Source organism: Thamnophis sirtalis, unplaced genomic scaffold (assembly GCF_051295495.1).
Source record: "Thamnophis sirtalis isolate CommonGarterSnake01/CBP01778 unplaced genomic scaffold, rThaSir2_p1.2 scaffold_5, whole genome shotgun sequence".
NCBI classification, from domain to species: domain Eukaryota; kingdom Metazoa; phylum Chordata; class Lepidosauria; order Squamata; family Natricidae; genus Thamnophis; species Thamnophis sirtalis.
In genome coordinates, this window is record NW_028261385.1 from 54,902,047 (window position 1) to 54,928,955 (window position 26,909).

The window sequence follows — 26,909 nt, forward strand, 5'->3', positions numbered from 1 at the left end:
TACCGGCAATTTTTCCTTGCATCGATTGATCTGAGGAACACATGGCCACAAACAAGGCAATGAACTCTGTAGCTTCCTCTTTTTTTCTTTCTACAGTTTCTAATCCTCATGTCCTCAACAACAATGTCTTCCATAACATATTAAATTTTATTATACTGTATCGTATTGTATTGTATTTTAAACTATAAGATTGTTATACTATACTATATTTTATTATACTAAATAATATTATTATACTATATTGGATTTTGTTAGGCATATAATCTAACGGTTGGGTTGTTAATATATGAATCATGTAACAATGCTGTACCTGTTTCTTTAAATAATGGTGTAAATGTGATTGGTTGCTGTTTCCTCAAGCGGCCATAAGATGGAGCCAGAATCACTGTTAGATGCTGATCTGATCTGAGTGTTTGGAAGCTGGCTGTTAGAAGTGTCGTATAGTGATCAGCGTGAGCTATTGTAAGTTTTGCAACTGGGGAGCTTACCTAACAGACTTGACTGGACTGGACTAGACTGGACTATTATACAATGCAATACAATATAATATATATTACATTATATAGTATAGTATATCGTAAGTATTAGTATAATACAGTTTTATATTGTATTATATTATACACACACACAAACACACACACACACAGACACATACACACACAAACACATTTATGTTATTAAAGACAGTTTTATCCAAGTAAAAACCATAAAGGAAAATAAAGAAAAATAGTAGATAGTGAAAAAAAAATAGAAAAAGAAAAGGGAAAGAAAGATGATAAGGAAATGGCTTCTGATCTTATTAATGCATTTATGTTTTGCCCTCTTTACATCGTAATTTCCCTTTTCCACAAACTACCATTTCTGATCCTCAAACGCACAAATCAGTAAGGTTTATAGTCCTCATGGTGGCATGGAACCTCTGGTGTTCCCAAGGGAGCAACAACCCAAGAAGAATCCCTCTAGCCAGTTTAGTCTAGTGGTTGAGGCATCAGGCAAACAAATCAGGAGCCTGTGAGTTCTAGTCCCACCTTTCTCATGAAAGCCTCCTGGATGACTTGGGGAGTTCTAGTCCTGCCCTTAGGCATGAAAGCTGGCTGGGTGACTTTGGTCCAGTCCCTCTCCCTCAGGGCAGCCCACCTCCCAGGGTTGTTGGGAAGGAAATTAGAGGATGGGGAGGGGGAGGAGAAGCATTAGGGACGTCCACCATCTTGAATGATTTATCTAAAGAAGAAAGGCAGGAGAAAAAGAAAATATATTATACTCTAATCCGGAAGAAAAGGAACCAGCTAGGCTCCTACTTACCACCTCCGAGCAGATGCTGGAATACATGCTCTGGAGACTGGTGTAAATCTCGTAGTCAAACAAAGTCTCTGGAACCTCCTCCCACTTCATAAAGGAGATGCAGGAGATCAGGGTGTTCCTGGAGATCTGGGCCAAGGGAGGAAAGGAGGCGTCAGAGGAGCCGGTTCTGAGGTTGTCCATCTTCTGCAGAGAAAGCCCAGCCTCCTCCTTGCTCAGGGGTGGGAAAGGAGATGAGCCACCCCAGGAGGAAGCTATGGCAGGGCAAGGGGGCCCCCGAAGACCAGAGTTCCCCACAATTCAACCCTGATCATATTATATTGGTACCAGGGAAACCATCAAGAAGAAAACAACCCCCTAATCCAAGAATGACCCAACAGAAAACCTACACCCACATCAAAATGATCCAGCATTAAGCAGAGATCAAACCCTCCCCTCCAACCTACTGATGCTGTCACCTAGTTGGGTCCGGAACGGCCTGCTAGAAAACAACCAGGTTCAGAGAGCACCAAGGACCTCACAACTTCAGGTTTGCAGAATTTCTTTGCCTTTTCCAGAGGGTCCACATGATGCAACCACATTGCTCTGAGTAAAGATGGGGGTACAGCGTGGTCTCATGGAGAAGGGAGCATGAAGAGAGCAGGAACTTAGTTGACCCCGCCCTTCAACTCACCTCTCGGGTCCAACTATTAGCCAACTGGATTATGAGAGGAATCAGGTTGTGCAGGATGGATTTGGTCAGATTCCCCTCTGCCCTCTTGACCCCTTTTAAGACCAGGCCAAAAAGGGTGATGGAGGTGTTGCGCAACTCGGTGTCCTCCTACAAGGAAGAGAAATGTGTCAGTCCCTCCAATAGCATTTAGGAAGTGGGAGGTGTTGTGAGAACCTAGAAGAACAAACTGCAACACACACTTGAGAGACCGCCTCCTGCCAATTACCTCCTCGAGACCTATTAGATCTCATAGATTAGGCCTCCTCCGAGTGCCATCTGCCAGCCAGTGCCGGCTGGCCACTACGCGGAGGAGAGCCTTTTCTGTAGCAGCTCTGACCCTTTGGAACGATCTCCCTGTGGAGATTCGTACCCTCACCACCCTTCAGAACTTCCACGCAGCCCTCAAGAGCTGGCTATCCCGTCAGGCCTGGGGGTAAAGATTATAATTCGCCCCCACCCGAATGCTGAATGAATGTTGTTTATTCTTTTAATTATGTGTTATGTTATATGTTATTGTATGTATCCCTCCCATATAAGTTGTTAGCCGCCCTGAGTCCCCTCAGGGAAAAGGGCGGCCTATAAATAAACTTATTCTTATTCTAATTCTAACAGTCAGCTGAGCAAAATCTGAGAGCAGAAATTTCAGGCGAGAAAACGTCTCACATTTGATTCTCCTTTGTTTCCTTAAAGAGAAAGGCAGGGAGGGATCCACTAAACCTACAATAAAAGCCTTCGTAACTCCCATCCTCTTCATCTGATCTGCCTCAGTTTCCCACTCACGAGACAAAGCAAGGGGAGTCTGGCAACTGTTTCTCTAGACAAGGCCATGCCAATGGTTGGCCATGGGTGTAAAAGGCTTGCAGACCAACCTCTATGGTGTGATCGAGGGGTTCCCATCTTTGCAGCTTTCAGATGTGAGGACTCCAACTCCAGTATGCTGGCTGGAGAATTCTGGGAATTGAAGTCCTCACCTCTCCAAGTTGCCAAGAGGGAGAAATACTGATGGAGACCAGAGTTTCCCAATCTGAGCAGCTTTCAGATGTGGGGACTTCAACCTTCTCAGGCCAGCAGAGTTGAAATCCACACACCTTAAAGTGTCTGAGATCAAGCAACACCAATCGGGATTTTTAATAAATATGGAGGGTGATTGATGGTGGTTTGGTGAAGCTGAAGAGAGTGGCAACCTTCATTCTCTTCCACCTCATCTGGCACTTCTCCAGCTCTCTGGAAGGGCTCAATGATAATCTGCAAGCTCACACACTCTTTTAGATGAGAACAACACAGTTGTTGCTGAACTATTTCTAAGACTTTTTGATAAAATTAGAATTCTTCAGATGGTACCCAGGCGATCTTTGTGGAAGAAAAAGAGAGAAGGGAGGGAGGGTGGGAGAGGAAGAGAGAGAGGGGGTGGTGGATTAGTTTGTTGTGATTTGGTTGACGTACATCAGCAAAATAATTCCCCAGGACCGGAATAAGGTTGACAGCTTTCCATCCATAGGTTTGAGCATTCAGATGCCGGAAAAGGAACTGAAGCGTCCGGAGTGATTCTTTTGCTACAGACTTGTCTGGGTGACAAGCACAGTTGACCACAGGGACTAGCACCGGCTCTAACATCGTATTCTGCAGGAAGGAGGGAAAAGAGGGAACGATTAAACATGGTCACTGGAGTTCTCTGAGTCTAGGAATGACAAACACAGAGAAGCCCACAGAACATAGAATAACAGGGTTGAAAAGGAACTTGGAGGTCATCTAGTCCAACCCCCTGCTCAAGCAGGAGACCCTACACTATTCTGGACAAATGGTTGTCCAGTCTCTTCTTGAAAGCCTCCAGTATTGGAGCACCCACAACTTCTGGAGGCAAGTCGTTCCACTGGTTAATTGTCCTTATTGTCAGGAAATTTCTCCTTAGTTCTAGGTTGCTTCTCTCCTTCATTGGTTTCCATCCATTGCTTCTTGTTCTGCTTTGGATGTCCTCCAAGAGGATCTGTCTCCAAATTGATCCTTCAGATCTTCCAGGGATGCCTCCATCTTTGTAGAAGAGAGGCCACTGTAGCTGAGGGCATCCTCTTTCTGGTGGTTGTCTTCTTCTCCTCCTTCTACCCTTCCTAACCTTGTAGAATTCCTAGAGAGTGAGGTCACACCTGCTGCTCCCTTGAAAGTCCCTCCCTTCCTACCCCCCATCTCTTACCTCAAAGGGGTGCTGGAGAAGATACCCCAGACCACGAACAGCAAATATTTGGATGAGGGGATATGGCTCAGCCATCCATTTTTGGAGGACCCTGAGGATGTCCTTCATGATGAACAAGTGTCCAAGCTCCGGGTGAGAGAGAAGCTGGGGAAGAAGAGTGGAGTGATGGATTATTAACCAAGCAAAGGAAGAGAACTTTCCTCAGAGCCTCTATGAAGAGATGCCACATTCAGCCATTATGGGGAGAGGAAAAGAAAAGACAGTCCTCATATAGTGATGGCGGAAAGTCACCATGGCACTGATAAAAGGGACAACTCCATTTTTCAGACTCATGACCATTGATCACAGTCACCTGATCAAAAATTGGGTACTTGACGGTCCGTATTTATGACGGTCACAGTGTTTCTTTTTTTTTCTTTTTTTCTTTTTTTTAATTTTTAAACAAACAAAATAAACATATAACATAAAACCACCCTCCAGTCACATACAGTATGTCAATTGGTCACAAAACTCCTGTGCCTCCTCACCATAGTCTTCACTTACAATTTATATAGAATCTCATATTATCAATCTAATATATATGTATACAATTATTATAATTATTTAACATTTATTTGGCTATAGTTATTATTACTTCTTTATGTGAGATATTCTAAATTTAGAATAGATTTATATTATGACATTTCATTACATCATCCTAAAACCATCCAGTAATATTACATCTTTACATTGTATTCTATATAAAATTATTGATCTGTGGTTACAAAACTTTCATGCATCCTCTCCATAGTCCTCACTTACAATTTATATAGAATTTCATTATTAATCATTTATTTGACTATAACTATTATTCATTTTATGCGTAATATTCTAACTAAATTAGTTTTTATTATAGCACTTCATTACATCATCCTGTATCCTTCCAATAGTTGTGAAATCTTATATCTCTTGCCATTTGTAGTATTTGTGTTCTAATTGCTTTCTTGGTAGATCTTATATGGACTTCTCTTGGCAACTTGTTTTTCATTGCATATCTTGTAAAGACTTGAAACCCCTCGTCTGTTCCTTGCATCAACTTCACTTTGGTTATTACCGATGCTTCTGCCAAAATTTCTAACATTAGAGCTGCCCAATTTTTTTCCTTTTTTCTTCTATATTTTGGAAATCTGATCTATCAATCTCCCATAACAATATTCCACTCTTGTCTTTTCCAACCTCAATCTCCTGTCAATATCACCAATTTTCTTATCTCTTTGTTCATCTTTTTCTTCAATTCTTCTGTTCTTTGTTCAATATTCTGCATTCTCTTTCTTTTCTTTTTCGTGTTGCAACATTCCTCCAGATAGTATACACTGCCACTATATAGAATCCAAGGCTTTTTGATTAAGTTCCAAACAAGTTCACTGCAATTCTTCTATCTTTCAAGGCTTTCTTTTTACTGATAGTACCCCGGAGGAGCACCTGTATAAACAATCCATGCTCATCTGCAGTGACGTGCGGTGAAGGATACCGTTGGTGAGGCAAGAGCGGTGAGTCCCTCCCCAGCCAGCCAGCACTCACCCCCACCCGACCTGTTTCCTGCTTGGCCGGCCGGCTGGCCGGCACAAAGACAAACCGCTCTTCTCATCCCAGCCAGCCAGCCACCCGACCTGCTCCCAAGAATGTCAGCGGGGACGGAGGAGGTGAGGGGCGAGGCGGCAGAGCGCGGCAGCGGCGAGAAGCAAAAATATTTAAAACTCTTTCCTTTCTCTCAGGAGACTGGGGAGGCTCTGCCTCCCTTGCCTCTAGTGACTGCACGTCCCTGCTCATCTGTCTATCATTTTCAATAAAGAAGCTCAGAGACCTTGAAATGTAAATCAAATGTGCAAAGAAAAAAAAAGAAAAACAATGTTTCCAAGCCTCCAAGCCTCTAAGTGGCAGTGTAACTTCTTTTCTTCTACTTTTACTCCCCTCTTTATATTCCAAACTTCAGGAGAAAAAGAAAAGTTTTTAAAAAGAATATGCACTAGAGAATTGAAAAAAGAAAAAGAAAGAAAGTAGTAGAAGAAGAAAAAATCCAGTCCAGTTTAAAAAGTAAGAAGCGTTTGAAAAAAATTCCATCAATAAAAAGATTAAAGAACAGAGGGTGTGGGGCTAGCTGCCAGGACGAATGGCTGCTTGAATGGAGAGCTCCATGAAGAGCAGCTGGATCTGGCATCCGGAGGGGTTTCTGGAAAGACTTTTGTAAACCGAAGATTTCCTGTAGGGAAGACTGAAGAGAAGGTTGGTTTGGCACGACCATAGCAGTGGTGGGTTTCAAAAATTGTTCGAACCTACTCTGTGGGTGTGGCCTCCTTTGTGGGAGTGGCTTGCCGCCCATGTGACCAGATGGGAGTGGCTTGCTGCCCATGCGACCGAATATGAAGATGCCGACGACACTTGTCAGAACCACCTTAAATTACCTCACACACAGAACTGGCATGCATAAGAATGTGATGTAAACCTGTTTTTTAAAAGGCATCTTTGGTTTGGGTTAAAAGAACTTCAACACATGCAATAAGCGAGAAGCTGCAGGAGTCGCGAGTGGCTTAACAGATTCCTGATCTTGGAGGAAGGTATTTTTATTCCAAAACAGCTCAAGAGATTAAGATTAAGGAGTAGGGTGGTTGTTTTTTTAATCCCCCCCCCTTATTGTTTTCTTATAATATATGAATCTGTTGATATATAGACTATATCACCCCTTAATACTCCTTAAAATTGATTATTGAGTAGAGGAAGAGGGAAAAGGAGAGGGAAAGTGAGGAGAGGGAGAGGAAGGAAGGAAGGAAGGAAGGAAGGAAGGAAGGAAGGAAGGAAGGAAGGACTGGAGAAAGTTACGAGGGAGAGAAGAAATCGTATCTTTGTGATGTCAGCTTCACATGCTAACGGTCGCAGTGTTTTGAGGTTACGTGATCCGTTTTGTGACCGCCTGATAAGCCAAGTCAATGGGGAAACCAGATTCACTTAACCGTGTGACTAACTTAACAACGGCAGCAATTCACTTAACAACTGTGGCAAAGGAAGTGGTAAAATGGGACAAAACCTGCTTAGGGACTGAGCAACAGAAATTTGTGGCTCAGTTGTGGTCATAAGTCGCTCAGTTGTGGCTCAGTTGTGGTCATAAGTCAAGGACAACCTGTAGAAGAAAATCACTGAAATATCTGGTTTATCCTAAGTTTATGACCACGGCATTGGCTTGAGGGTTTCTGCGATCACTTAGTGACCAGTGGAGGTTCTATGACGGTCTTATGTCGAAGACTACAGAATGGCAATACAAAACTGTCTATAATGCAAAGAGGAAACGGAATTTGGGGTCATTGAATCTTCCTCCCTCCCTCCCTCCCTCCCTCCTTCTCTCCAATTCCATCGATTAACAGAGTAAGAGGAGACCTTGGAAGTCTTCTAGTCCAACCCCTTGACCAAGCAGGAGACCATCTACTATGTCAGACAAACAGCTGTCCAGTCTCTTCTTCAAAGCCTCCAGTGATGGAGCCCCCACAACTTCAACTTCCTAATCATAAAGTCCCCCTGAATCCTGCACAACTTTCCTGGAGTTCCACAATGTTGTGGTGCATCCTCACCTCCGAGAAGAACACCATGCCAATTGTCTTCTCCCTTAAGTCGGGATGGTGCAGGTAGGTGTTGGCATGTCTGAACATCATCTTCATCTCCACTTTATTGTATGCAAAGAGTTTCCTAAAGATCAAATAGGGAGAAATCAGATAAGATCTGCTGGTGAGTGAGGAGAAAATCACCAAGCTAGAGAAATGATTATCTGAATTATGGATAAATGAATTACTCAATGAATTAGTCCATTTACAGAATTTCTCACCCTCCCTCTCTTTTTCTGTCTTTCTCTCCCTCCTCCTCCCTCTCCTTCCGTCCCTCCCTCTACATCTCATTCTCTCTCTCCTTCTGTCTCCCTCTGACACTCCCTCTCTTTCTCTGTCTTTTTCTTCTTCCCTCCTCTTCCTCTCTCCCTCTCCTTTCTTTGTCTCCCTCTCTCTCCCCCTCCGCCTCCCTCTCTTTCGCTCTCTCCCTTCCCTTCCTCTCCTCTATCTCCCCTTCCCTCTCTCTATATTTCCTCCCACTCAACCACCCTTTCTTTCTCTTTCTCTCTGTGCCTCTTCTTCGTCCTCTCCTTCTGACCACCCTTCCTCTCTCTTTCACTCTCTTTCTCCCTTCCTCTCTCCTTTTCCTCTATCTAACCCTCCCTCTTCCTCTCTTTCTCTCTCCCTCCCCCTTCCCTCCCTCTTCCCCCTCTCCCTCACTTTCTCTCTCTCTGCCTCTTCTTCCTCTTCTCCCTCAGCCCTCCCCTCCCTCTCTCACCCACTGCCACTCAAGGCCAAGTTCTTTGGACTCTGAAGTTCTTACCGGACCAGGTGGAAAATGGCCTCAAACAGACTATCTGGGCTCAAGAGCATCTTCCAGCATCCCAGCGTCGTCAAATCTTCATACTCCTCATTGTATCCGGCAGACAGGATGAGGTTTTTGATCGCCTCCACTGCCGTGCTAAATCAAAGGAAGGGAGAAGAGTCGGTGCCAATGCTTCAGCTGATGCCCCCTGCAAAGGCCATGCTTCCCCTGACCCCAACCGGCCTCCCGCTGCCCTCAGGAGAGCTCCAGCTTTCACTTGGCGGCTTGTGCAACAACCACAAAACACAATAGCAAATCAGCCTCCCTTTATTTCTTCCCCTTTCAGTTATATCCAGTTGGATCCAGATTGGTCCCAGGAGATTTCCTTACTTCAAGAGGTTGATCTGTTCTGAACGGTCCATGACTCTGCTGGACCTCCCGGATCCACTCTTGCTGGCTCCCAGGAGGAAGTACAGCTGCGTGACCAGGGCGAGGAGCAGGTTGGAGAATTTGTTGGGGAGGAGCTCAGCAGCGTTCGGGAGGGACAGGAGGAAAGAGAGGGCATTGGTGGCCTAGAAATGGAATGAAGGGAGAGTCACCTTGGGCTCCCCAGTTTACTTAGATTCATCACCTTCTTCCTCTTCCCCAGAATCCCTTGCAGGGTGGACTCTGGCCAACTGAACGGAGCTGAGGGTTTACTGGCCAGATGCCCTTTCTGTTGCCAATGAGGAGTTTTGTTCGACAGATACATTCTCATTGAGCCCAGGAAGAGAAACATCTGCCTCCACCTAAAAAGGAGGAGGGGCTTATGCCAAATGACGCTCCAATTTTAGCCCCAGCAGTTTTCCCACTGCCTCCCTCTCCCCTTCCCTTAGGTGTTCCCCACCTCTAGATCCAAGGGAAAGAGAGCCACCAGTGGAGGGCTTACAGCAATGGGCATGAAGGACTTGCTATTCCTCCTTGAGAGGGCATCGGTGCTGGGGTCTTGGTCTTCCAGCCTTTTCATGAGGGGCTTCATGATCTTCAGATTGGCATAAGGGTCTTCAGCCAGCGCCTCCCAAATCTCCCTGGCATTTCTGCGGAGGGGGAGAAACCGATTGGGAGGGAATCAGATCCTTTCCCCATTTCGGAAGAGACGGCCAGCCAGAGAGATGACCCCCCACCCCCAAACAGAAGGAAGGATTGGAAAACCGAAGTCCAAATGAATGGCTCTCATGCCAGAAAAATATATATACACAGGTAGTTCTCGACTTACAACCATTTCTCCAGGAGCCATTCAAAGAAACAACGTCATTGAAAAAAGTGACTTATTCCCAGTTTTCACACTTTCCAGCATCCTTAGGATCATCTGACCAAAATTCAGACTCCTGGACAACTGGTTCAAATTTATGACCATCCCAAAGTCAAGTGATCACATTTTGTGACCTTCTAATAAGCACATTGAATAGTCAGATTCACTTAACGACCATGTTTCCCTCTTGACAACTGCAGTGATTCATTTAACGAATGTGACAAGAAAAGTCATAAAATATCTTTCAAAGTTCATTCCCATCTCGACCCTCATCTGATGTGACCTCCCACAAGAAGACTTCATCTGTGACACACCCATGGCCCATCAAAACATCCATCAAGACCCTTACCTGACACGACCTTTACTGACCTCCCCATCACAAGACCCATTACAAGATCCCCACCTGACACGACCCTCAATCTGAGGTGACCTCCCCATCACAAGACCCTCACTTGATATGATCCACACCTGACATGACCTCTCCATCACAAGACCTTCCCTTGATATGACCCTCACCTGGTCCATCAGAAGACCCATCAGAAGATCCTCACCTGACATGACCCTCAATCTGAGGTGATCTCCCCATCACAAGGCCCTCACTTGATATGACTCTCACCTGACATGACTTCCACATCACAAGACCCATCACAAGATCCCCACCTGACATAACCCTCAATCTCCACATCACAAGACCCTCACTTGATATGACTCTCACCTGGTCCATCAGAAGACCCATCACAAGATCCTCACTTGATATGGTCCACACCTGACATGACCTCCACATCACAAGACCCATCACAAGATCCCCACCTGCATAACCCTCAATTTGTGGTGACCTCCCCATCACAAGACCCTCACTTGATATGACTCTCGCCTGGTCCATCAGAAGACCCATTACAAGTTCCTCACCTGACATAACCCTCAATATGAGGTGATCTCCCCATCACAAGACCCTCACTTGATATGACTCTCACCTGGTCCATCAGAAGACCCATCAGAAGACCCTCACTTGATATGACCCTGACCTGAGACAACCCACACCTGATGTGACCTTTCCATCACAAGACCTACTGACCACACCAAGCCCTTACAGGCAGAAGATCATCAGCACTAGCGTTCCTTAAACTCCATTGAAGATGTTACCTTGCCTGGTAACAAAACATTTGGAAACCAACGCAGAAGCTTAGAGAACCAACTTCCACCCTCTTCCGCCACCTGAGCTCATTTCATTTCATTTATTAAATTTCTATGCCGCCCAATCCCGAAGGACTCCGGGCGGCTTACAGAAATGAAAAAAATTAAAAAGAATTATTAAAAACAATTGGGCACAACAAGGTTAAAAAGGGAAACTCAACAAACACCCAATCAGGAGGGGGCTGGACCTCAATCATGGGGTCAACAGCCCCAAGCCTGCCGGAAAAGCCAGGTTTTAATGGCTTTGCGAAAGGCCATGAGAGTGGGCAGGGCCCAGATCTCAGGGAGCAGCTCATGCCATAGGGCCGGAGCGGCAACAGAAAAGGCCCTACTCCTAGGCGCCACCAGCTGGCATTGTCCCGCTGACGGCACCCAGAGAAGGTTCACTTGTGCGATCTTATTGGTCTGAGGGAGGTATGTGGCAGAAGACAGTCTCGCAGATACCCGGGTCGTAGGACATATAGGGCTTCAAAGGCAACAGGGATTCACCCCATTGTAAAGGATTGAGAGACTCTGAGGAATCCAAGACAACAGGATGCCCATCTCCTTGAAGTTCTTCTTACCCATCACAGCCAACGGAGGATTCCAGCAATATGTCCACAACTTGGTTGACCCTCTTGGAGGCCAAGTGACATACGGCCTTGAGGGCGAGGGCTTTGGTTGCTGGGTGGGTAATATTCGGGAGACGCTGGTAGATCTCCTTCAAGATCATGGGTAGCTATGGCAAAAGAGAGATTGGAGGATGAGATTCAGTGTTGGTCTCCATTGGAGATGCAGTAGGGATGATAACTTCCACTCATTGGGGAAAATAAATTGGCCCCCACAATGTCAAAGTTTGCCCTACGTTTTTTTTAAAAAACTCCTGATTTGTCCAGCTGCCTGTGATATTTTATTTATTGGTATATTTTAGGAGATTTATATTGCCGCCTATTCGCACATGACGACTCAAGGCGGCTGACAAAGCCATAAAAACATCTGGAGCCTTCACCACTGCCACATTGGCTCACCAAATGTTATTTTTCATGAAAAAAATGGCTCCTTTGTTTTGCCCTTACCTTCTTCTGGGAGGTTTGGACAACTTTCTCAACAGCCCTAGGATCGCTCAGTGGCCTCCTATCCAGCCTTAGCCTTCTTAAAACCAGAAGAAGTGTCATCACTGAGCCAAAAAGGTCTCAGCCATTCTCATCTTTGTTTTCTACAAAATCTCCTACATCCCTTTTGCTCCAAACCCTGCAATGTCCTTACTTCCTTCATTTCCTCCTCATCACCAAACTCCAATAGGATGGCGTTGAGGAGCAGCCCCGCAGAGTGTGAGATGTCCACGTGTGTCAAAGCCCCCAGGGTTTCCAAGAGCAGCTGCGTTAGCTGCAATGGGCTGAGATGCTTCCCAAAAGCCTATCGGAGAGAAGGAAAGGAGATCATGCAGAGATGCCTTGAGCTTTGACGCCCTTCTCTTGAGACTTTGACCCAGATTGGGGGACAGCACATCGTGTAGAGATGCAGCCTTATTCCATGTCCTCCATCAGGTGGGATTCGGATGGAGTCAAAGAAGCCAACATGGCAGCTACCCTTTCTTCCTCCTAGGCATTGGGGGGAGGGGTACCCAAAGCCCAATCTTGGGAGAATGCCATCCCCACTGTGAGATTGACTCCTTTGAGGCTCTCCGGGTCAGGAGGAGGAGGAAAAGGAAGCCAGGCCAAAGGCTGATCCAAAACATACCTTCGCCATTTTGGAGATGTTGTTGTGGAAGATCCCAGAGCCCGAAACAAGGAATTCCTCCCTCTGCAAATGTACAATGTTCTTCTGTTTCTTGTCCATTTCTTTTGCTTGGGAGGGAGGGGAAGAAACCGCAAGGTCAGATTTTGGCCTTCGGAACCTGGGAACTTCCTTCGTCTGATGGTCATTTTAATCATAGCAAGAGAAGAGAAGATCTGGAGCTCAGGGTCGACCTGAGGGGTCCCTGGTGCTCTCTGACCTGGGGGGGTTTCCTTGCAGGTGTTTCATTGCCCAACTAGGGAACATCATCAGGGGGGATGACCATCAATACTTATGGAAGCACAGAGAAAAGATCCCTCCCTTCAAGTACTGATGACGTTACCTAGTTGGGTCATGAAATGTCAAGAAGAAAACCACCAAGCTCAGAGAGCACCAAGGACCCCGCTGTCCTTCTCCTCCTCTTCCTCCTCCTCTAACTCTTTTCCCTCTCTCTTCGCTACTTTCTCATTACCTCCTCTTCCCTTCCCTCTTGATTTCCTCCCCCACTCCCTCCTCCTCCTCCCCTTCCTCATCTTCCTCTCCCTCTCTTCCTCTCTCTTCCCTCCCTTCTCATCTCCTCCTCCACTTGCTGCTCCTCTTCCTCCTCCTTCTCCTCCCTGTCTTCCTTTCTCCCTCTCCTCCCCCTCCTTGCTCCCTGCCCCTCTCTTCATCGTTCCTTCTCTCTCCCCCCTCCTCTTCCTCCTCCCTAGCTGACTCACAACGTGAGAATCGCCTTCTTAAAAGGACCCCTGGCCCTGAAAAATGCCAATATCAACTGCCAATTCCAGGCATCTCTGCCAAGCCCAACGACCCAACGTTTCTTGGCTAAGCCACAGACTGTGCCACCCAATGCTCTCCTGGGCAGGGAGCATCCCTGGTCTTCTTGCAGCAAGTCAACCCTTGGAGTCCAAAGTTCTCACCCATTTTGCTCATGAGGAGGTGGTGCAGGTGGTAGGCAACCTCTGCGGATATCCGGCCAATTTCTGGTCTGCTGTCGCCAATGTGCAGGGCCAGCAAAGCCACCAGTTGTCCCAGCAAAGAAAAGTCACCTGTGGTCTAAAGAAAGGAAGGGGAAAGGAGGGGAAAGAGGAGAGAGAAGGGGAGGGGGCTCATGAAGCTTTCAGCCGGCTGAAATCAGGGAATAAGAACCACAGAACCACAGAATCTTAGATACACAGAATGATAGAATCATAGAATTATCAAATATTTGAATATAAGAATCTTTGAATCACAGAACCTGAGAATTACAGAATCTCAGAATCTTTGAATCACAGAACCTGAGAATTTTAGAATCTCAGAATCTTTGAATCACAGAACCTGAGAATTTCAGAATTTCAGAATCTTTGAATCACAGAACCTGAGAATTACAGAATCTCAGTATCACAGCATGACAGAACCGCAGTGGCTGGAAGGAACCGTGGAGGTCTTCTCCTCCAATCCTCTGCTCAAGCAGGACTCCTTGTATCCTCCTGGTCACATCCCAAAGGTGCTTTTCCCAAAAGGCAGCTGGACTTTCTTGGGGGGTTTCCTTTCTTTGAAAACATTTTGCTTCTCATCCCAAAGGGAGACTTACATCGAAATTGACATTTTCTAAAACGAACTTGAAGAGGTGCTTGATGGCCTTGAGGGCCCTCCATCTCTCGTGGCTCTTGGGAGAATCGATCCAGGGATTTGTGTGCTGCCAGGGGAAACGAAGGAGAGGGAGGAAAGGAGGAATGGGTCATTCCCAGTTGGAAGAGCCACAGACTCCACAGGGGGACAGAAGGGCCAAATCCAGCCTGAACATCTGGCTGACCGGGCGACCCACCCCAAGAAAGATCTCTCTTTACCATCAGGATCTCCTGCAGGGCATCCAAATTGGGAGCTTCAGACAGCAATCCGGTCAGCATGTTGTTGCAGGCAGTGGCTATTTGATGATAGAAATCCTAAAAAAAAGGAGAAAATGTCAGAAGGAATGAGGGGCGTTAAGGAAGGAACGGCTCCTGAAAGAGGCAGAAATCCAGAGGTGATGTCCCCTTTATGACTGGGGCACTGCAGCTCCCAACCTTCCTGAGCCAGCCATGGAATTCTGGGAGTTGAAGTCCAGAGGTCTGCAGTAAATGGAGTGGCTGACCTTGCAGGGCCGTTTTTTCTTCCTTAACAGTTCTGGGAGATTCAAATACAAGCAGTCCTCATCTTACGACCACAATTGAGACCAAAATTTCCATTGCTAAGTGAGACATTAGTGAATTTTGCCCCCATTTTATGAACTTTCTTGCCACAGGGGTTAAATGTATCACTTTGGTTGTTAAGTTGGTCACACAGTTGTTAAGTGAATCCAACTTCCCTATTTACTAGTCAGAAGGTCACAGTAGGGGTGTCATGTGACCCTATAATACTCCGACTATCATAAATCTGATTCGGTTGCTAAGCATGTGAATTCTGAGGGTTATCTGAGACTACCTAGGAATCAGTGGTGGGTTTCAAAAATTTTTCGAACCTACTCTGTGGGTGTGGCCTCCTTTGTGGGAGTGGCTTGCCAGCCATGTGACCTGGTGGAAGTAGCTTGCTGACCAGGTGTTTTCTCTCTCTCTCTCTCTCTCTCTCTCTTTCTCTCTCTCCTTCCTTTTGTCTCTCTGTCCCCTTTTCCTTTTTTCTTTCATCTCTCTCACTTTTTCTTTCTTTTTTTCTTTATTTATTTCTTCCTTTCTTTCTCTTTCTGTGTGTGTGTGTGTGTGTGTGTGTCAGTGTTGGATTTCAAAATTTTTTGGAACCTCTTCTGTAGGTGTGGCCTGCTTTCTGGGTCCAATGGTGGAACCTCTTCTAAACGTTTCAGTGGATTTGACGAACCAGTTCTACCGAACTGGTGCAAACTGGTAGGAACCCACCTCTGCTAGGAATCATAGCTAGTGCCTGCAGACCATGGTTGCTCTGCCCCACCATGGCCCTTCTTTTGTTGTGGGGCAAAGGGAGGAGATGGGAATTGATCTTGAGAAGATCCTTCAACCAGAAGATAAAAGAGAAGTGGAGGAAGAGAGAAATGATGGGGAGGAAAAACCCCTGGAAATGTTTAGGGCTTCAAAATAGGGACTCCTGGGATCCAGAAACGTAGAACGAGAAGGGGAAGCAGACTTTCAAGACCAAAGAGGAAGGGACAAGCCAAGGGGACCTTTGGCTCGAGGGATGGATCCAGGGCTGTTGAGGAGATCAGGAATCCTGTTCACTGCATCCTTGTTTCCAGGTGGATCCCCTATTGCTTTGCTCCATCTGGACTGCTCACCTGAGAGTGAGATGATGGGGGTTGGCTATCTGTTTTCATTGTGGCTACTTTGAGAGCTGGCAATGAAAACACCTTCCGGATGCTTTGGTTGACCACTTCAGACCTCACCTCAGAGTTCAAGGAGGGCTTCATACGGCTGATTAAAGACAAGAAAAGAGGAGGGAGGTGTGAGGAGATCCTAGACTCAGGGGGCTAAAAGGGACCTTGGATGTCTTCTACTCCAACTCTTGCTTAATGGTCCTTAAACCATCCCAGTCAGATGCTTGTCCTCTCTTTTTCTGAAAACCTCGAGTGATGGAGAGCACACAACATCTGGAAGCAAACCCTTCCACTGATTGATTGTTCTCAGTGTAAAGAATCTTCTATCTATCTATCTATCTATCTATCTATCTATCTATCTATCTATCTATCTATCTATCTATCCATCCATCCATCCATCCATCCATCCATCCCTCTCCATCCATCCATCCATCCATCCATCCATCCATCCTTCCACCCACCCACCCACCACAGCCCTGATGTGTCCTCCTATGGAAAGTTATCACCCCGCCCTCTCCCAGAAAAATGAAATATCCTAGGAAATATTGAAAAGTCAGAATATTTCCCTGGATGTGAAAAGGAAGAGAGAATAGCTCCCTGCAGCTTCCTGCCCCCACCCCCTTTATCAATGGGCCATTAAGATGACCAAGCTACTCCCTTTACATAATAAAGAATCCTCCCCTTCAGCTCCAAGTGATGGGATTAAGGCATGATGATACTGGCCCTTTACCCAATTCACCCAATGGCATCTGAGAACTCAACCAAATCTGGATTCAAAACGCAGCCTAGAGAGGTGCCCCTGCATGGCCCCATGGGAGTCTGACAACCAATCAGAATACATTTGTTACACAGGAACAGGAAACAGAGGTGGGAGTGAACAGGTTATAAAAAGCCTAGCAAGCCCCTCCCTCAGCCCTTCTCTTCTTCTCCACCAACATTGAAGCACGTTATCACCTTTTCTGTTCAGGACTCAAGCCATGTGCTCCTGTCCACCATTAAAACCATCTTTCCAAGCAGCCTCCATGTCTCCAATGTCTTATTCCTCACTTGGAGCCGAAACCAGAAGGACATTTCTTCCAGCAAATCAATGAAATGGAGTTTGAACTCCTGCTCTCCTGGATCTATCTATCTATCTATCCTTCCCTCCCCCTCCCTCCCTCTCTCTCTCCATCCATCGAACCATCAATCCACCCACCCACCAGAACCCTGATGTGTTCCTCAATGAAATGGAGTTTGACCCACCCCCCATGCTCTAGAGCACGGGGACTTTCCACGGAAATCCCATCACTTGGTGCAACTCCAAGTTCCTCCTCAGCTGGGGGAAAGATGAGGGTGGTGCAGGTACATACCTCATGCAGGTGATGGTGACGATGGCTTGATGGAGAATTGTGACAGACAAGGGTATCAGGGGCTCATCTTCAATGACTTCCTGAAAGGAGAAGGAAAGACGTGTAAGAAAGCTCCTGAGATGTGGCCACCATCCAGCTGGCACTATTCCCATCTCTACGCCTTTCCTGGTTGACATGGGAAGTCCTCAACTTACAACTGGTCACTTAGCCACCATTTAAAATTATGACGGATCTCTGCAGGATCCCTCTTAGAACTAAGGGGAAATTTTCATTTCCAAATAGCCATTTGTCTGAAGTGGTATAGGGTTTCCTGGCTGGACTAGAGGACCTCCAAGGTCTCTTCCAACTTTGTTCTTCTAATTCTAACACCCAAGGACTACTTATGACCCAGATTTGAAGTTCTGAGAGGCTCTTCTTCCTCAGGGATCATAGGATCATATTTTGGTCGCTTGGGAACCAGCCTGCATTGATGGCAGTTTGCAGTGTCTCCTGACCATGGTTTAAGTCAGGGATGTGTAACTAGGGCTTCACTACAACCTGTGAACTTCAACTCTCAGGACCCCTAAAGGCCAGAGAATTCTGGGAATTAAATCCACCGCTCTTAATGTTATACACTTCCACCCTCTGCCATTCTGGACATTGGCTGTGTAGTTTCTTCTAGAAAGTTTCAATGCATTTTTTTTCTTCCCCTAATTTCCCATTTCTATTTTTCATTCTACTTTATATATTAAATATTTGTCTATCTGTCTGTCTCTCTCTCTTTCTCTCTCGCTCACCATCCATATCTATCTATCTATCTATCTATCTATCTATCTATCTATCTATCTATCTATCTATCTATCTATCTATCTATCTGTTGTGACCCAGCAGGAGCCGTTGGAGCTGCCACCAGACTCTGACAGCGAGGGGCCCGATGAGTCGGCTCTGGAGGATGTGGAGGACCCTGGACAGGGTTCCAACTCCAAGCAGGGCATAGAGAAGCTGATTGGCCACCAGGCGCCTGAGCCTTGGACCAGTGGGGAGGAAACAAGGGAGAGTAAGCCTGAGGTCAGCAGTGAGTTGTTCCTGGATGCTTGGCACTGAAGAGCTACTAGGCGCCAGGAACAGTTGCGCAGTTACAGGAGGTAATTGCACTCCTCTCCAGACTATAGGCTCCTCTCCGGACTATAAAAAGGACTGCTTGTACACACGACCCTCTTGCAGAAGTTAACGCATTGATTAAAAGTTGGAGAACTTTTGTAACTAGATTGGCAGGCTGGATTGCTGCCGAGGCTTGTCTGAGTTGCTGCCAAGGTCCTTATCTGTTGTTATGCTTGGCTTTCAGCCACCGAGGTTTTGGTGTCTTGCTAATAAAGTACATTCCATTTAAATTTGTCTTGGCATTCGTTACTGGATGGAGGAGGGGGTCAGAACTCTATCTATCTATCTATCTATCTATCTATCTATCTATCTATCTATCTATCTATCTATCTATCTATCTATCTATCTATCATCTATCTATCTATCTATCTATCATCATCATCATCATCATCTATTTTTCTGTCAGTCAGTCAGTCAGTCTGTCTGTCTGTCTGTCTGTCTGTCTGTCTGTCTGTCTATGGATATAAAAATAAATACTAATAATAAAAACAAAGGAGTTGCCAAATTCACTTAACAACCGTGTGACTAATTTAACGGCAGTGATTCAGCTAACAACGGTGGAAAGAGAAGTCATACAATGGGGCAGAATTCAGTTAACAGCTGTCCCACTTAGCAACAGAATCGTTTGGGGCCCAATTGATTAGAACTAAATTCAGTTCAAATTCTCTTTCAAACTTAAATGCGCCAGGAGCACCTGCCCCCCGTCCCCACTTACGATGATCTTGGTGACCAATTCCTGTTTCTGGGGCAGATGGAGGTCTTGCCTCCTGCTGAGGGCAGCCGCTTTGGTGACCATGATGATGGACCTCATGAAGGCTTTCTTCAGGCCTTCGTCCTGGGAAACCCAAATGGGAAGAGGGTGAGGTGAGAAGACACCAGAGGGAAGAGGGTGCATCTATTTATTTCAACCTTTACATAGCTGACAGTTTTTTCTTGAACTCCGGGGGGCTCCCAATCAAAATACCCCCTGGACATTCTGGATTCTAGTCCCGCCTTAGGCATGAGAGGCAGCTGAGAGACTTAGGGCCAATCACCAAGAGATGGAGAGTTCTAGTCCCGCCTTAGGCCTGAGAGGCAGCTGAAAGACTTAGGGCCAATCACCAAGAGATGGAGAGTTCTAGTCCCGCCTTAGGCATGAGAGGCAGCTGAAAGACTTTGGGCCAATCACCAAGAGATGGAGAGTTCTAGTCCCACTATAGCCATGAAAGTCAACTGTCTGAGCCAATCACCAGGAGACTGTGAGTTCTAGTCCCACCTTCAGCATGAGAGCCAGCTGGGTGAGTCCACATCTGGCCCAGTTCTTCTCTTTCAATCCAACACACATCACAGGGTTGTTGTGGTTGTGTGAAAAGGAAGAAAGAGGATAATGCGCTGCCTTGAGTGTAATGAATGTGATATGACCATAGATAAAGAAACCCCTAGCATTTCATCATCTCCAGGGCAATTGGAACAGGAAGCAGATCTGAATGGGAGGCATAACTGGGAGCTGGAGGTCACTTGTTTTAAACTAGATTCTCCCCAGCAACCTCTAAGAACTGCAGTCAGGTTGTCCTTGTTCACCAAAAGGGGATATTTGTAGCTCAGGGTTGAACTGTGGAGCCCTTGGTGCTCCCTGAGCTTGGTTGGTTTTTACAGACGTTTCTTATATTTTTTCACCATCAACTGAAATCCAGAGAAATTCCAGTGGAAACCAGCCTACCTTGTTCATAGTGGAGTACTGGACAAGCATTTCGGACACGATGGGTTGGATGAAATCACCCAGGTCTTCAGGGGAGGCTCCCTGGGCTGCTTGTCCATAGCAGAGGATTAATGTTGTCCTAATCCTTCTGTCAGACACATATTGTGGGTCCTGCCAGGACAAAAACGAGGGGGTCAAACTCTCTTCCAAAGCACCAGAAGACAAGACAAGAAGCCATGGATGGAAACAGATGGAGATTCTTAGTCATCCAGGTCATGGTTGTCCCAAAGGGGCTTTTTCCAAAGGCAATTGGACTTCTTTTTTTCCTTGAAGAGGTTTCGCTTCTCATCCAAGAGGCTTCTTCAGTTCTGACTTTGGTCAAAACAGAAGAAGCTTCCTGCATGAGAAGCGAAATGTCTTCAAGGACAAACAAAGTCCAAGCCCTTTGAAAAAGCACCTTTGAGTCTACTTGAGACGTTTGTTGGACAATTCATGATCTTCTCTAGACTTATAAAATGGTCCTCCAGGAGATGGAGGTGGAGAATTTCCAGCCCCACCTACAATCTCAGCGCTGGTCTCAGGTCTTTGAGATCTATGACTAGCCTGAAGAGACCAGATCGCCTGGAGCATCCATCCTTCTAAACATCTAGGACTTTCCTTCCCAGAATCCCCCAGCCTTCTTCTCTACTGAGTTTTGGACCTTGGAACCCCATCCCTTGTCTTACCTCATGGGAGTCTTCCAAGAGAGATGGTCTCTTGGGCTGTGCGATGTTACCGACCTCCCTGAGAACCAAGAGAATTTCGGGAAGATGATGGTGTGCAGCTAGGTGGATGCTCTCCGAGATTCCCTAGGCAAAGCAATGCTTGTGAATTAGGATATTTGCATTTTCTTTTTTTAATCATCCTCTTCCTCCTCCTCCTCCTCCTCCTCCTCCTCCTCCTCCTCCTCTTTGCAAGCCCCAGGCCCTTCTACCACTGATGAAATTACCTAACTGGGTAATAAAATGTCTGCAAGAAAGCAATCAAGCACACAGAGCACCAAGGACCCCACAGACTTCTTCCTCCTACTCCAAAAACCCCACAGTTCTCCTCCTCCTCCCCTCCTTCCTTTTCTTCCTCTCCTCCCCTCCTCCTTCCTCCGCCCACTCCTTCTCCTCTCCTATTCTCTTCTCCTCCCTTCACCTCCCCTCTTCAAATCCTGTTCCCTTCTAGAACTGATGAAATGAGTTGGGTCGCAAAAGGTTTACATTTCTTGTAACCAAGCTCAGAGAGCACCAAGGACCCCACAAAGTTGCAGGTCTCAGCCCCCACAGGAAGCCCACTCCCACTCACCTCTCTGTCTGTCTCGTCTTCAAGTGAGATTGCCAGAAGCTTCTTGAGGTGATCTTTTACAAGGTCCTTCTGCTTGGTATTCCTCAATTTGAAGCCATAATATTTGTACAGGTTTATCTGAAGGTTGGAAAAAGAGTTTGTGAGTCTGAGGGAGCTCCACCCATCATCCAGGAAAAGGAAGAACAGGACAAAGGATGATCAGAAAAGGAGCAAGTGTGGTCAAGCACAGGGCCATTTCCAACTAAGCATGGCTTACCCGCCATGGCCCACTCAGTAGGGAACAAGAGTTGCACTAATAGCAGTGTTCCAATATCTCAGGGTGGCCGCAAAGAAGTGGGAGTCAACCTATTCTCCAAGGGACCAGAAGTCAGGACGAGAAGCAACGGATGGAAACTTATCAAGGAGAGAACCAACCTAGAACTAAGTAGAAACTTCTTAGTGGAAGATCTTAGTAGAAGATCTCCGAGGTCCCTTCCAACTCCCTTATTATGTAATTCTGTGACTAATCAAGGAGAACTAAGGAGGAACTTCCTAACAATGAAGACAATTAATGACTGGAACAGTTTGCCTCCAGAAGTTGTGGGTGCTTCTTCACTAGAGATTTTTAAGAAGAGATTGGACAACATTTGCCTTAAAGGGTATAGGGTTTCCTCCTTGAGCAGAAAGTTGGACTAGAAGACCTCCGAGGTCCCTTCCAACTCTCTTATTATGTTAGTCTGTGACTAATCAAGGAGAGAACCAACCTAGAACTAAGGAGGAACTTTCTAACAGTGAGAACAATTAACCAGTAGAACAGTTTGCCTCCAGAGGTTGTAGGTGCTGCATCACTTGAGGCTTTTAAGTTGAGATTGGACAACCATTTGCCTGAAATGGTAAAGGGTTTTCTGCTTGAGCAAGGGGTTGGACTAGAAGATCTCCAAGGCCCCCTTCCAAGTCTGTAATTCTAATATTCATTTGTCTGTCTAATATCGAAGCATCAAAGAAAGGCTGCATAAGCATCAAAGAAAGGATGCCAAAGGAGAGACAAAATGAAACGACAAACGTTAAAATGACTTTTAACATTATTGGAAAACATTTGAATTGTTGAATTAACCCACAGCCAGTTGGCCGTGACTAGTGGGCAGTGTAGAGTTGGCTACAGGAATTTGTCCTCTTTTTTTAAACAATTTTTATTTGTTTCTGAACAAGGACAAACAAACACAAAAATAAAAATAAAAAAGCCATCTTCCATTACAAATTGTAGAAAGTGTGTCAGTTGGTTACGGTACTTCCATGCATCTCTTCCATAGTCATCACCTGCTTTTCATATCAAATCACATATTTTAAATTCACCTATATTCATGTATATTGCAATTATTATATCTCAACATTAATTTGACTATAATTGTTTTTACGTCCTTTTATATATAATATTCAAAATCTAGAATAGGATTATATGATAATATTCCATTAAATCATCCTAAAATCATCCAATCGCAATACATCTTTATAACATATTCTAGATAAAGCTTTTAAACCTCCTCTCATAATCTCCATATATTGTTTATATAAAATATCATATTATCAAACTAATATATCTATAAAGATAATAAATGAACCTGTTTGAAGTTTATTAAAATAGCCTTGAACCCTACAGTGGCAGTATCTGAAAAATTGAAAGAATGGCCCAGCAGAAAAAAAGAAACTGTAATATTGCAAATGATTATGTTTGAAATTCAAAATCTATTAGTTGTGACAGAGAGAATTGAAGAGATTGGAGAATATGGAATACAAAACAGAAAAATCTGATGGAGAAACTGAGGATGTTTAGCAAATGAAGAAAGTGAAGGACAGAATTTGAAAGATGGAAGGACAAAATGAGCAAAGAGATAAGAAAACTGTGGATACTGACAACAAAGTGAGCGGGGTTGGCAATGGCAAGAGCGGAATATGGAAAGGGGAGATGGATGGATTGGAACTCTACCCTAGATTTCAAAGCACAGAAGAGGAAAAGAGATAAAAATTGATGGAGATAAGCAAGTTGTCCTCTTCTGACCTTTGTCTAAGACAACTGGCGCCCTAAAAGGGGAAAAGCTCAGCATATTTACCTTCTCTTTAGACAAGAAGTAGGAAGTGCTTTGTTGCCTTGAAAGCTTCTGGCTGATGGGCTGCCATCCACTCATTTTCCCCCTGGTGACTTTGTGGTCTGCAGGAATCTGCTTTGACAACAACGACAACAAGGACAACAAAAAAGAAGTTGTGAGGAAGTGAAGGAGCAGAGGAAGGAAGAGGTTTTTCTGTGTTTCCAAGGGGAGGGTTGGTCTCCCTTCTGCCTCAGGGTGCATCGGATCATTGATTCGACTTTTCTAGCTGGGACAGACACAAAGCCCCTAAGAAGGACCATCCGGATTGCATCAGCTGGAGCCAAGAGAGCTTTTGAGAGGAACAGAAGGAAAAGCTCTGCCACAAATGGTGAGATGAAGTGTCTGGATTTTTTTCCTCCGATTGGAATGGCCAGGAAGCAACCAGTCTCCAGAGGTTGGTAGTCCTTGATTTATCAACATCTACAACCTGTGAAATTGCTTCGTCGACTGATGACCCACCTTGGGGGAGGGGGAAACAGGGTCAGAGCTAGCACGCAAAAAAGTGAGGTCAGAGTTGGCTCCATTTGGATGGGATGGATATGAAGCTCCTAATAAATAACTGGATTTCTTTTGAAGGTTGGGTTGAGGCTCATGATTAATTCGGGCATCCCTCACATAGGGAACATTGTCAGTAGTACAAGGGAGTACAAGGTTTTCAGAGTGGAGGAGAAGAAGGGTTTTCTTGCAGATATTTCATGGCCCAACTAGAAAACATAATCAGAACTAGAGGGGAGTGAAGTTTGCTCTCTGTTTATACACAGTAGCTTGCCCCAAATAAGCAGGGAGCAAACATCACACTCACCAGCACTGATGATGTAGTTGCGTCATGAAATCTGTGTAACTAAAGAACCAAGTCCAGGGAGCACCAAGGGCCCCATCTTCTTCTTCCTAGCGTATTCCCACAGGTGCAGGGTCCAGTTTTGGATCATTGAGGGCCACTTAGCTCTGTCACCTGCATCACCTGGGAGAAGGCCTGCAGCTTCCATATTTTTGTTGATGGCCTCTTGCCATCCTTATTTTGGATGCCCACAAGGTCACCAGTCACTGACTTCTAGTTTGTTGGCAGCCTTGGCCACAGTGGAAGGTGCTGCTCTCGGGACGTGTCCTTATCAGCAGAGTCAGACTTCTCTCATCTTCTCTGTAATTGGTGCCACACCAAAATGTGGTCAAATGGTGTCATGTGTGATGTGGTCAGAAAGGGAGGTGCCCGATATCCAAGGGATCATTTGCATTTCCATGGCATGGAGAGAGACTTTGCTCCCTCCTGTTGCTGCCCAGCATTCAGGGCCATACAGTGCAACAGGAGGATGGTTCTCTTGTAGATCTTAGATTCAAGACGGGTTGGCATCTGTGTGTCCAGTAACACATCAGTGAGTTCTTGCCAATGCATCCAGACTGCACTCATCCTTGCTTGCACCTTGCCATTAATGTTCCCTTTTGTTGTGGCCCTCCAGTGGAGCTGGCAATAGGGTGGGACAATGAGAAGGTTGGAGAAGAATATGGGTCAGTCCTGGGGACTGAGGGAAGCTCAGACGAGGGCTTAGGCATTCAGTTGGTTGGCTGTTTCAAGAGTGGGAAGTTCTGTTTGTGACTATAAGAGACTCCGTGCCAAGTGTTGCCTTGCCCTGTGTTTGGAAACTGATTATCTGGCAGCTCTCCAAGCGAGATAAGGTTCGTGTAGATAAATATTCCTCTGAAAGACTGTTTGCCAAGCCTGGCTGACTCTCAATGAAAGGAATTCACAGTTGTGACCAAGACTCTACTTCTTGCTTTTTAAGGAAGCCTGGGTCAGAAGACCTTTGCCTTGGAGGTGGGATCCCAGATATGCAAAAATCTCCACCTTCTTTGGGTTTTCTCCATGGATTGGGAGCGTTCCAGGGCTGGTGACAGACTCTAAGGATCGCATTGTCCTGATGTTCAGGAGAAGTCTGAAATGGTTGAGGCGATCATTCCATGGTCCTTCCATGCTCCTCCCACCAAGGGCCCCATCGTACAGCCACTTCTCCAGAACCACCTTTGTCTACTTTGGGGGTCAGTTATCTCCATCGTGGCAGCAGTGGCTTCCGCAATCTCTCCACAAAGGACTTCCGGGACCCCAGTGACCCCTGCTTACCTGGAGAGGATGAAGATGTTCCAAGATGGTATCCAAAATTTCTGCCTCCTCCATCGAGTCCAATATTTCTTTCTTCTGTCTGCATTTGAACCACCGCTTTCTTGCCCATAAATATTGGAAATGTTCATCCGAGAGTTCTGGGAAGGAGACACAAGATGAGATCGAGGGGCAATTGGGCAGGAGGAGCCTTCTTGAAGGGAAGAGGTTCAGGTTTAGGTTTAGGTTTATTAGATTTATATGCCGCCCTTCTCCCAAGGACTCAGGGCGGCGTACAACATTAAAAGAAACACATAATACCAAAGTTAAAACAATTTTAAATAGAATATCCCAAACCCAATTAAAATTGACAATGACATTTTTTTAAAAAAAAATCGAATTAAAATTAACAGTGATCAATAATTTATCTTGTTTTGTTCAGGAGAGGTTGGCTTGCTGGAAAAGCCAACTTTTTAGGGCGCGTCAGAAGAACTGGAGGTCGGGGATTATACGAAGCTCCGGGGGCAGCTCATTCCAGAGGAAAGGCGCTCCACAGAGAAGACTCTCCTCCTGGAGGTCACTAGCCGACACTCTGGCTGATGGCACCCTGAGGAGGCCAACTCTGTGGGATCGCAATGGACGGTGGGAGGCTACCGGTGGCAGTAGGTGGTCTCTAGGTATCCTGAGCCTAAGCCATGGAGCGCTTTAAAGGTCATAATTAGTACCTTGAATCGCACCTGTAAGACAAGCGGCAACCAGTGCAGTCTGCCTAAAAGGGGTGTAATATGGGAGCACCTAGGTGCCCCCATGATAATCCGCGGAGCCGCATTCTGGACCAGTTGAAGCTTCCGGGTGCTCTTCAAGGGCAGCCCCATGTAGAGAGCGTTATAGTAGTCCAAACGAGAAAGGACGAGGGCACAAGTGACTGTGCACAAAGCATCCCGATCCAGGAAGGGGCGCAACTCTCAAGAGCTGAGAGGGTCTCCGCCATTTCTTCCCTGCCTGATGAAGGACAGTGGCAGGATTTGGGTTTCGCTCATGTAGAGGAAAGAAGGGCGGTGTGCGTGTGTGTGTGTGTGTGTGTGTG

At 45.8% G+C, this 26,909-nt stretch overlaps 1 protein-coding gene across 1 annotated transcript; it reads right to left on the reverse strand.

Annotated features, from left to right (window-relative positions):
- Positions 1–1,923: 1,923 nt before the first annotated feature.
- On the reverse strand, positions 1,924–25,900 carry LOC148045378 (maestro heat-like repeat family member 5). Its single transcript, XM_087715095.1, has 21 exons — positions 25,847–25,900; positions 23,698–23,805; positions 21,611–21,727; positions 21,004–21,126; positions 20,300–20,449; positions 19,316–19,435; positions 17,461–17,540; positions 16,073–16,208; positions 14,643–14,738; positions 14,387–14,491; positions 13,734–13,869; positions 12,778–12,884; positions 12,304–12,453; positions 11,622–11,776; positions 9,502–9,649; positions 8,964–9,145; positions 8,592–8,729; positions 7,799–7,913; positions 4,200–4,343; positions 3,455–3,631; positions 1,924–2,119 (listed from the first exon to the last, which is right to left on the reverse strand). The coding sequence occupies exons 1-21, from the start codon at positions 25,898–25,900 to the stop codon at positions 1,964–1,966; spliced, it is 2,697 nt and encodes an 898-aa protein (XP_087571221.1). The 3' UTR covers positions 1,924–1,963.
- Between the last annotated feature and the right edge of the window lie 1,009 nt (positions 25,901–26,909).